Source organism: Myotis lucifugus, unplaced genomic scaffold, assembly GCF_000147115.1.
Source record: "Myotis lucifugus unplaced genomic scaffold, Myoluc2.0 scaffold_3, whole genome shotgun sequence".
Classification (NCBI taxonomy): Eukaryota; Metazoa; Chordata; class Mammalia; order Chiroptera; family Vespertilionidae; genus Myotis; species Myotis lucifugus.
The window spans coordinates 30,348,872-30,359,679 of NW_005871051.1; the positions used below are offsets into that span (position 1 = coordinate 30,348,872).

The following is a 10,808-nucleotide window of genomic DNA, read 5'->3' on the forward strand; positions in this document are numbered from 1 at the left end:
GCGGTCCCCAGACTCCTCCTGCCCCACCTGCCTTTCGCCCTCTATTTTGAAGAGAAGAAAACTCAAAGTTACTTCTTCAGAACCATTTTACCTCCAGAAAACTTAAGTATAATGTTTGATTTATCAAATATTTAAAACTATGTGTCTTCAAACCCTGTGTGAATAAGGAACATCCCAAACTAGCCTTTTCTGGCTACTTTCATAGCATTAACAGTAATCTCCATGAATTAGCCCAGACACGGACTAAGACTGACCTCACTCAATCCTCAGAGCAGCCTTGCAGAACAACCTGGATGTTATCTTGGTTTTACGGGTGCAGAGGGAACTCATGGAGGAGGTGAGGGGCTCACCTCATCCCCTGCCCTCACTCTTCCCGGCTTTATCTATAAACCCTGGGCATCTTTCACAGCCATCATTTTCTACAGCTTTCTTTATGCCTCCAAACTTCCCCTAACATTTATCTGCCCTTAGCTCCAGGCCCTTTCAGAACTTTTGCAAAAATGGTTTTATTGTTACTTACTCTACTTCTGTGCAGTATGCGGATGTGTTCCTTGGATTGTGCTGAAATTATAACATTCACAGAGCAGGAAAGAGAAGGTCCCTTTCCCTTCAGTCCTTCCTTACTCAACAGAACGCCTAAGGTGGGCAGTGCTAGTAGGACAGTTGCTAAAACACTGATGTTTCAGAAAACATGTGGCCGCTGGGCAGCGTGGGGGCTGCCTGGAGGGAGGCAGGTGGGCAGGTCTGCAGAGCGCGGCATCCAAGTCGGTGGTCCCGGGCGGCTGCCCTCGGTTGTGGGGTCGCCCACGTGGAAGGACAGTGTGCCCTCTCCAGAGGGGGAGGACTGACGGAGCAGGTGTGGGGGCCGGACCAAAGCTCCGCTTTGGACCTTTACGTTTGCGTGTGTGTTAAGCCTCAAAGAGGAGAGAGACATCGACTAGCCCCCAAACATGGCCCGAAGCCCTCCCTGCCAGGGTGTTTGGTCACGCACACACAGCAGAACTTCCCTCCAGGCCGGGCCAGTCCTCCAGAGCACCGAGAGCGCCGGCCAGAGCGGCAGCGACCACTGCCCGGCAGCCGCCGGCAGCCGCGACGACCTACGACGCGCCAGGACCGACGTAGCGCCTGCGTAGGGGCCCACGCTGCGACGGCGGCTTACGTCATCACTTGTGCGACGCCCCGCCGGACAGCCTGGGGTCTGCTCTTTAGGAAGGTGCAGGAGTGGGACCGGCAGGGAAGATGCCCGTGGCCGTCATGGCAGAAGGTGCCTTTAGTTTCAAAAAGTTGCTCGATCAGTGCGAGAACCAGGAGCTCGAGGTAACCATTCGCGTAGCGCGGGGAGAAGCCGCGGGGTCTCCGGGCCCCGGGCGGCGCTGGTCTCCAGGGTAACCGGGCCCGGGGCCTGCGGGTCGAGGGCGGGGCTGGGGGCGTGCGGAGTCCGGCGCCCTGGCCTGCTCGGATGGCCAAGGACCCAGGCCCAGTCGCCCGAACTCGCTGGGAGCTTTTTGTTGTTCGTCTTTACCTAATGAGCCCGAAAATCTTGCTCATCGTTGCTCCTTACATTCTCCACTGTGCTGCTCGTGTTACTAAAACATGTCCCCCCCACCCCCACCCCCGGTTGTGGGGGCAGGCGGAGGAATGTGGATTTTGTTCAAGACGTGTGCACGCGCATACACAGACCGAAGGTGTAACCATGGGAACCTTTTTTTTAGCTCAGGAAGCCCTTGTTGGTATGTTGGAAGACGAGTTTACCGATTTGTCTTCAATAAGAGGTGAAAGTTACATCATCCAGCTATTAAAGTTAAGGTTTTATTTTAGAAAGGCACTTAAAAAAGCATGTATGAAAAAGTTAATTAGCCAAAGGAGACAACAGCTGCTTACTAATAGAATAGATTTTTTAAATGAATGAAAGTTGAGTGAGGTTAGAAATGTCTAACTCAACTGTGATGTTTGTTACTCATTTACTTAGATATTCAACATATTTGATACGATGGGCAGAATCATCATGCTTTAGGAATCTGTTGGAAATACTTGTTTCTTATAATAGTAAGATAATTTATATAAGAATTCGAGACCTGAGAAAAGGATCCCATTTAAATATTCCCGTTCAAATAAAGACACAGAAGAGATAAGTCACTGCCGACAACACATTTCAACTTAATACTCTGGGTTTTAAAATAAATGTAAATGAGGTTATTCTCTTTCATTTTGGCCTTCTAGGCACCTGGAGGAATTGCTACACCCCCAGTGTATGGTCAGCTTCTAGCTTTATATCTGCTCCATAATGACATGTAAGTACTTTTTACTAAAGCTAAGAGCAGCAATTTCTTCAAGGTTATAGAGAATACATGCATTAAAATACCATCACTAAAACATGGGCACGAGGAGCTGTATCTTTTCTTATAATACTTAATACATCTGTGTCAAATACTGAATCATAAATTACGATGAGGCTGAGTTATTTTAGACTACATTTGTTTTACATACACCTAAAAAGCACTCCAGTTTGTTATTAGAAACTACAATGTCAGTTTCAACTTGCTTTAATCCTATTGATCTTTTCTTTTTTGTCTTTTTATAAAACTTTCTTATTACCTTCATTTATTTAACTTCACATGTAATCAATAGACCAAGAGAAAGTGAAAGGGAAGGTTGAGAAGACTAAGAGGAATTTATTGCCAACATGTATGAGGTTTCTGGAAAGCTTTCTGCTTGTTAATTATTCTTAATTCATATTTGTTGAAGAAAAGTCAGAAAGCATGACTGCAAAGGGGTAGAAGGAACTCAGATTCTATGAATCATCGATGACTACTGTTAAATTTTGTTTTAAATTCTTCTAAACTTTTTTTCATACCTTTTAAAAACCTAAACCCAGATTTTTATCACACACATATCACATAAATTATATGTTTCATTTATTGTAATCTTGTCATCCTGTGTTTGTTGTAGTTCAGGCTTTCAAACTCTTAAAAACTGCCTTGAAGTTTTGGTGGCTCTGTGCCCACTGGTGGGAGGAGAGGTAACAAGGAGAAAAGCATGTGTACTGTATGTGTTGTCAAGGGACGCCAGAGCTTAAAAATATATATTTTTTTAGTTTATTTTTATAGAGAAATTATTTAGGCAGTTCTACTTAAATCTTTGTGCTTTTAGTGTACTGTTGCCTTAATTTAAGATCTGGATTATTAATTAAAATTAACTTACTACAAATGGCAAAATATTACTTTGGTAAATATATTTCATGTCTTTTAATTTGGAAAACTACTATTACTTTCCCTGGACAAATTCATGTAAAACTAAATTTCACTTTGTATTTTATAGACTGTTTTAAAGTATACTTCTGTATGTTCATATTGGGATCTAGAATTTTAAACATTTACTGAGGTGATGTTTTTTTTTATTGTTTATTTTTTCTTGGGGGGTGAAAATTAGGAATAATGCAAGATATCTTTGGAAAAGAATACCACCTGCTATAAAATCTGTAAGTATCCTTTCTATTTTTCAACTTTAATACAGTAATAACATTCATTTAAATGGTCACCTCATATAAGTTTGTTTTCTTTCCCATATAGTTCATAGAAATTGTTATTAAACCAGTGTTAAAGTTTAAAAGTAGATCTTCAAATTCTTCTAATCAGAAATTTTAATTTCCCTTGGATGACATAGCAGTCTGTATACTCAGCTCCTGCTGATCAGATTTCTTGAGACATTTCATGTGTCAGTTAATCAGGTAAACAACTGCGCCAGTTTAGATAAAGGTCTGGTGTCTGTTGTTTTTTAACTGATTTATGCAGCTTTCTATTACGGTACTTATTTGAACCTGGTAATGTTTGTAAGAATAGTCTAAAAATGATGATTACTCACAAAATTAAGATTATTTTTGCTAATTAAGACTTTAGATTTCTTATTTTGGGTAGGAGATTAGATGAAAAAACTTCTTAATAATGAAAGTGGAATGAAGTAAATTTTTGCTTTCAAGCAATTCACTGTGTCTAGCATAAATGTGAAGTGAAAAATTTCAGAAAATTGCCAAGAATCCACCCAAAATCCTTTGTTGATTATCAATATTCAGCAGCAGACCAAATTAGTATTTTCACTCGTTCTTCTTGTCCGGGTCATTCTGTTAATGCTCCTCCAGCTTCATGGGCTTAAATAAAGAACAGCCATCAATTATGTGCATGATGTTCCTAGCAGCTTTAGCCTTAGACATCTTAGATTGGCAGTCTGTGCTATTAGCCATTTTGCTATTACTTACGTCCCAAAAATATATATATATATATATATATATATATATATATATATATATATTGCCCTAGCTGGTTTGGCTCATGGATAGAGTATCGGCCTGTGGACTGAAGGGTTCTGAGTTTGATTCTGGTCAAAGGCACATGCTTGGGTTGCAGGCTCCGTCCTCAGTAGGGAGCGTGCAAGAGGTAGCCGATCAATGATTTTCTCTCATCATTGATGTTTCTATCTGTCTCTTCCTCTCTAAAATCAATAAGAAAAATATATTTAAAAAATATATATTTATGTATATATATATTAGTTATATATTCTGTGTATTACATACATGTATTAATGAAATACAAATACATCTTTTAAAAACAATATGTAAGATAATTCTAAGATTTAGTTCTTTGGACTGCATGCTCATGCCTTGATTTGCTATTACAATAAAAATTTATATCAGCCCTGGTTGGTGTGCTCAGTGGTTAGAGTGTCAACCCAAGCACCAAAGGGTTCTGGATTCGATTCCTGGTCAGGGGCACATACCCAGGTTGCAGGTTCAATCCCACGTGCAGGAGACAGCCAATCAATGTATCTCTCGCACATTGATGTTACTCTCTCACTCCCCTTCTCCCTCACCGTCTTCCTTTTCATCTTTCCCACTACCTCCCTCCCTTCCACTCTCTCTAAAGATCAATAGAAAAATATCCTCAAGTGAGGATTAACAAAAAATAAAATATATCAAACATAAATAGACTTTACTGTTCATAGCATTTAAAAACCTTTTATAGTATCGAGCTAAAAGGTAATTACATTTCTTAAAATAAATGTTGAATTGTTTTAAGATACAGTTGTTAATGAATCTGCATAGTGAATATCCTCAAAGACAATATTTATTGCAGGCAAATTCTGAACTTGGGGGCATTTGGTCAGTGGGACAAAGAATCTGGCAGAGAGATTTCCCTGGAATCTACACAACCATCAACGCTCACCAGTGGTCTGAGACGGTCCAGCCGATCATGGAAGCACTTAGAGGTAGTGTTTGCTTTGTGGTTAAGAATCAAATTAGACTAGATTTGTTCCCTAAGTGCTGCAGTGTTGAAGTAAGGCAGTGGTGTGTTTAAAAAATAGATATTTTCTGCTAATGGGGCAGTTTTCAGAACTCTTTCTTTGATTTGTTATAATCATGCTGCTTCATTTCATGTTGCTTGTGATGACATCGACAGCTCGGGCATCACTGTCTTTTAATTCTAGATTGAAATTGCTCTCGTCAGGTTTTTTTGCTACTAAAATGAAATCTGGTAATACTCTGATAACTTCAAGGTAGGGGTTTAGATTTTTTTAAAACCAGTTTTTTGAAAGTAGACCGTGCTTTGGACTTGGTCAACCTCAGCCTTCCATAGGTGATGTTTCCAACTTCTAGATTTTATAACTAATCAATCAGTGCATAGATGCGCAAAGATGAAAAGCCTGATGAGACATAATGAAACTCGTCCCTGCCCCCATCTTTCCATTCCCCCACCCCCAACACTTGCTTCCAGTCTTCCTGGTTCACTCTTTTATAAATTCATACAATGAACAGAAGTCTTTGGGTTGATCTAGTCTCACTTACAACATTTGGACAAGAACAATAATGTCATTTAATTACATCTTTTAAAAACGTCAGCTCTTTGGTCACTCTGCCCACCCTCTGCTCCCACACAGAGGCAACAAGGAGACGGGCCTTCGCCCTGGTCTCTCAGGCATACACCTCGATCATCGCGGACGACTTCGCAGCATTTGTTGGGCTCCCTGTGGAAGAGGCTGTGAAAGGTATGGTTGGCCTCCTTGTTGCTTTCAGGGAAAGTGGAAAATGGAAGTGTTTGTTGTGCATGTTTTTTAGAGAGGTGACATGAAGCACGCAGCCCAGCACCCAGCAGGGCCAGGCAGCAGATGCCTTGATGGCAGGCACAGTATGTGAATACCCACATGGTCATTACCAGGGCAGGTGCCAATGCCACCAAATTAGCCAGAGAGAAGAGTTGACCTATTGCTCATTTAGAAATCCCACTTCACTCTGACTTTGTGGACTCATCCCAGCACCCCTTTCCAGCCCACCTTCTCCCTCACGATTTTACCGATCCCTCTACCCTGGGAGCTGGCACCCACTCCTGCCCACTGGTCCCCAGATGTGCTTCTGCATTTTTGTTTCTCCCGTGCTGGAGTGAGGTAGAGCATTGCACACGCTGTGTGGCACTGTTTTATAATGACTGACGTTTTCATTCTCCGGCAAAACCGAGTTCCGTCGGGCATCACATCTTATCCTTCTGTGTCCAAGGCCTAGCACAGCTCTAGACCCTTGGAAGCAGGTTAATGAAAATTCTCAGAGGAAATCTTACCACTACTTAAGCAAGCAAGCATTTATTTATTTGACTCTTTTCTGGAAATCCAGTAAATGCTGTACCCCAGAGTCCATACTGGGTAGAAGTGTGGTCCCACACCCGTGCCAGCTATGTGACCTAGGACAAATTACCGGAATTCCCTAGTTCCGTGGTCGGCAAACCGCGGCTCGCGAGCCACATGCGGCTCTTTGGCCCCTTGAGTGTGGCTCTTCCACAAAATACCACGTGCGGGCGCGCACGTACAGTGTGATTGAAACTTCGTGGCCCATGCGCAGAAGTCGGTATTTTGTGGAAGAGCCACACTCAAGGGGCCAAAGAGCCGCATGTGGCTCACGAGCTGCAGTTTGCCGAGCCACAGTTTGCTGACCACTGCCCTAGTTCATTTCCCACATCTGTTTAATTATGGTTGCATGTGCACTTCAGAGAGCTATTACAGTGATGATGTAAAATCCTATAAAAGCACCTACTATGTGCCTACTGGTCAGCTCTCTGTACATGTATGGTTCTTTGTATGGTTCCATCACCTTTGTTATTACTGATATGATTACATAAAGTACCATGTAAGTTTTTCTTATATCTGTTTTTAATAATTGATCATGTTAATACCATAGTACTTCGTAGAAAACACATCATCTATAGTGGTTATACCAGCCTGATAAAGTAAAAGGAAGCTTTGATCTGTCTCACAAATGTTTCAAAATTAAGATTACATGAGAACACTGTAGCATATCTTTCTAGTAAAACTGCACGTGACAGGTTAAACTACATGTGTCAGGTCTCCCGAAAAAGTGGTGCCATTGAGAATAAGCGCTGAAGATGAGCTACAGAGGGGAACCCACACGTTCACTCTTACAACCACGTGTATTATTGTAAATACCAAATAAAGAATTTAATCTCTTTACAAGGTTAGAACTAAAACAAAAACTCCAAAAAGTTATTTCTTCATTTTTGTGTTAAATACACATTTTTAGGGATATTGGAGCAAGGATGGCAAGCTGACTCCACCACAAGAATGGTCATGCCCAAAAAGCCAGGTAGGTGGAGCTCTTCACCCGTGTGCACAGCATTGAACTCCCTGGGACCGCTTTAGTTTTCAGACATTAAATTTGAGTAACTTGATATAAGATTCTGCTGTACTAGCAAAATGAAAATAAATCACATTAAATACAGAATGACAGACATGTAGGGTGGAAAGGATCTTAAAAGTCACCTAGTTTTACCTTAATTATTAAAAATGTATCTCTTGTACAAAAAACTATTTTATGTGGTGTTTTATAATTCCTGTTACAACCTAACTTTTCCTAAACATTAATCTCCCATTCTTTCGTTTAGGGAGCCATTTCTAACTGTTCGTCCTTACTGTCTAAACTGTTGCCTTAGGAAGTTATTTCAATACTCAGATGTTCCCCTTTCCTCTTGTACTTAGACACGTAGACTCTTCTAAACAAGACTTTCAGTGCCTTCCACCTTCACACAATTACGTTACCTGGTCTTCCTTTTAAGGCTTTAAATTAGGTGCGTTGGCTGTGCTGTCTCAGTGTGAGCTCCCAGCCTCTCCGCCTTCCTCTCTGCTCGGACCAGGCCCGGTCCTGCCCTGGTTTCCTTCCACTGACCAGGAGGCTTCTTGCTGCCCGGGTGAGAGCGGCCTTACTGCCCACCCCACAGCCCTTGCAGTCTGTTCAGCACTGTCTGACGTTGCTCCACAGTCAAGTGTCGCGCAGATGTCAGGGTGCTCAGCCCTGCGAGGGTGCAGGGGGAAGCCAGGCCCAGCGATCTGGAGGACAAGAGAAGCGAGTCAAATAGAGGGCAGTGGTATCTCTGTTGACAAATAGTGGCCGTACATGTATATGGCATTAATGCGTGTGTGTGTGGAAATTCCTTGTAATGACTTCTGTGAGTGGACTTTATGTTTTGCTTATTTAGTTGCAGGGGCCTTGGATGTCTCCTTTAACAGGTTTATTCCCCTATCAGGTATGTATTTTCATGCGCTCATTTAAATACATTTCATTGTTCTTCATTTTTTTTTTGTAGTTTTTATTTTGTTTTAGTTCTAACCTTGTAAAGAGATTAAATTCTTTATTTGGTATTGAAAATAATACACCTGGTTGTAAGAGTGAATGTGTGGGTTCCCCTCTGTAGCTCACCTTGAGCGCTAGTGCCCTGGGGCCCAGCCGTGGAGCCTCCTTAGTGTCGGGAGGGGGAGCTGTGATGAGACCTCAGCAGCATCCCAGCTGCCACCTGCCACCTGAAAAGCCAGAGTGGAACCCCTGACAGTGTGGTCTTTGTGTTTTCCCTTCATCGACACTGAAGTCCTCCCAGAGCAGTGCTTTCGCCTGGGAAGCACTCGGTGGTTCATCCGTAGAGTGACATGTCACGTGGAGAGGGGTCGTTCCAAGGAGAGCTGTGTTCTCTTCAAAGGGATGTTGCATGTTAGCTTCAGTAACAACAGACCGACGTGGCTTTACTCCCAGTTTGGGAAAACTCATAAAAGTTCGAGACTTCTTGGCTTGTTTTTCAGATGTGCAAAGTCAGGGCAAATCTGGGAAAGTTTTCTTAATGTAAAATTGAAGAGGCATGGGGGAGGGGGTTGCAGAACCAAAGCTGTGTTACTCTGGACACTAACTTTGTGACTCTTGCATGCCCAGAGCCTGCCCCAGTTCCGCCGATCCCCAACGAACAGCAGCTCGCCAGGCTCACCGATTATGTGGCTTTCCTCGAAAATTGATGCCTCATCTGCTTTACGATGACACCTCATCAGCGTTCCGTATCCTGACAAATGTAATTTTGTATTTTCAGTTTATTGGATGGATTAAGCACCTCAGCGCTCCATACTGAGTATGTGATAAAATACAGATGTAATATAAAGCATGCTATATATTTGTCCTTACACACCATGCTGAGTAGTGGTGAGACAGTTCTCCTTTGGTGGCAGCTGGCAGTGTGGGTGAGGCTGCCAGGACGACGCAGTCAGCTTATATTTCTGGGACTCGTAGGTGCAGCCCCCCTGCCTCATGCAGCACAGTGCATGGCAGCGTCTGTCCCACCCGCACCCGGTGCTACCCCATCCGGTTTGAGGAAGGCTGTCCCCAGGGGTGTTGTCTGAATTGGGGGTGGTTCTGAGGCACCCTCTTTGGAGAATATGCTCTCTTTTCTCCTCCGCTCCCGCGAGTCACTGATACAGGATGCTGAGGAGCAAGAGACGTTTCCTTAGTGAACCAGATTGTTGGGTTCCTCCCTTAGTGTGAGTGCATCCGTTGCAGGCAGTGGAGGGCTGCGGTGGAAGTAGGACTTGAGACACTTAAGATGCTTATGAGAAGTGTTACGTTGTGCTGTTTCTTCTCAGAAGAGGGAAACGTGTATTGGGAAGAAGCTATTGAGATGAGTAACAGTTTGTACTGCTGTCCTGCAGCCTGCTGGGTGCTGTGTTTATCCCTCGGTTCAGTTCTGCCTTTTGGAAAAATACTGAACAAGTCTTTGATTTTTCGTGTGATAGCCCTCTGAATATTTGAAGTTGTTTATTGTATTTTCAGGTTAAAACACCCTCGAGTTCATTTATTTTGCATTTGTTCAATAAATATTTAATTGATTTCTTCAACTGTTTCATCAAAGGCAGTTTCTAGAAACTTCACTATCCTGGTTTTTCTGTTGACATTCTAGTTTATCACTGTCTCTCTTAAAATAGGAGTTTCTTAATTAAATAGAAATGACCTGGATAGTGGCAATTACATGACTCCTGTTTTCACTCATTTTAAGAGATCTGTTCACAGAATGTTCACTTTGCATCTAAGGTTATAAGAACAGCACTTGAGTTTCTACATGTTAACCTGAGAGCCACAACTGATAAGGTGCCAGATGTTCACAGCCCCGTCAAATCAAGGCTCCATCCCTGGGGACCCCATTGAAAATCAACAGGCTATTAAACAATTGTCCAGCAAGTTTACACCCATTTTGTCATTTTCTAAATTTTGATAAATGTTTTTTAACACACACGTGCCATAGAAGGAGTGCTTGCCAGGAGGGGCTTGTCAGCATGAGAAGGAAAGATGGAGTGGGATGGCAATTGTCCTCAAATGTCGGCCTGTCGCCTAGCAGGATTGTGTTCATTGCTTCCAACAGCAGAATCACGTGAAGGTTAGAAAAGACCAGCACTGTCCAATGGAAATAGAAGTGTCACATAGGGAATTTAAATTTTCTAGTGGCCAC

General features: G+C 42.7%; 1 protein-coding gene across 4 annotated transcripts; it reads left to right on the plus strand.

Annotated features, from left to right (window-relative positions):
• Nucleotides 1–1,153: 1,153 nt before the first annotated feature.
• On the plus strand, nt 1,154–10,545 carry COPS8 (COP9 signalosome subunit 8). 4 transcript variants are annotated; one of them, XR_002831721.1, is made up of 9 exons: nt 1,154–1,317; nt 2,221–2,291; nt 3,415–3,478; nt 5,127–5,259; nt 5,929–6,036; nt 7,577–7,639; nt 8,529–8,576; nt 9,251–9,383; nt 10,394–10,545. XR_002831721.1 is itself a non-coding variant. In XM_023762726.1 (8 exons), the coding sequence occupies exons 1-8, from the start codon at nt 1,240–1,242 to the stop codon at nt 9,328–9,330; spliced, it is 645 nt and encodes a 214-aa protein (XP_023618494.1). In that variant the 5' UTR covers nt 1,154–1,239; the 3' UTR covers nt 9,331–10,327. The 4 variants fall into 4 exon arrangements, 3 of the variants coding, with proteins under 3 accessions (XP_023618494.1, XP_023618500.1, XP_006082752.1); XM_023762726.1 differs by lacking the exon at nt 10,394–10,545 and having other exon boundaries at nt 9,251–10,327; XM_006082690.3 differs by lacking the exon at nt 10,394–10,545 and having other exon boundaries at nt 1,155–1,317; nt 3,430–3,478; nt 9,251–10,327.
• Nucleotides 10,546–10,808: the final 263 nt, after the last annotated feature.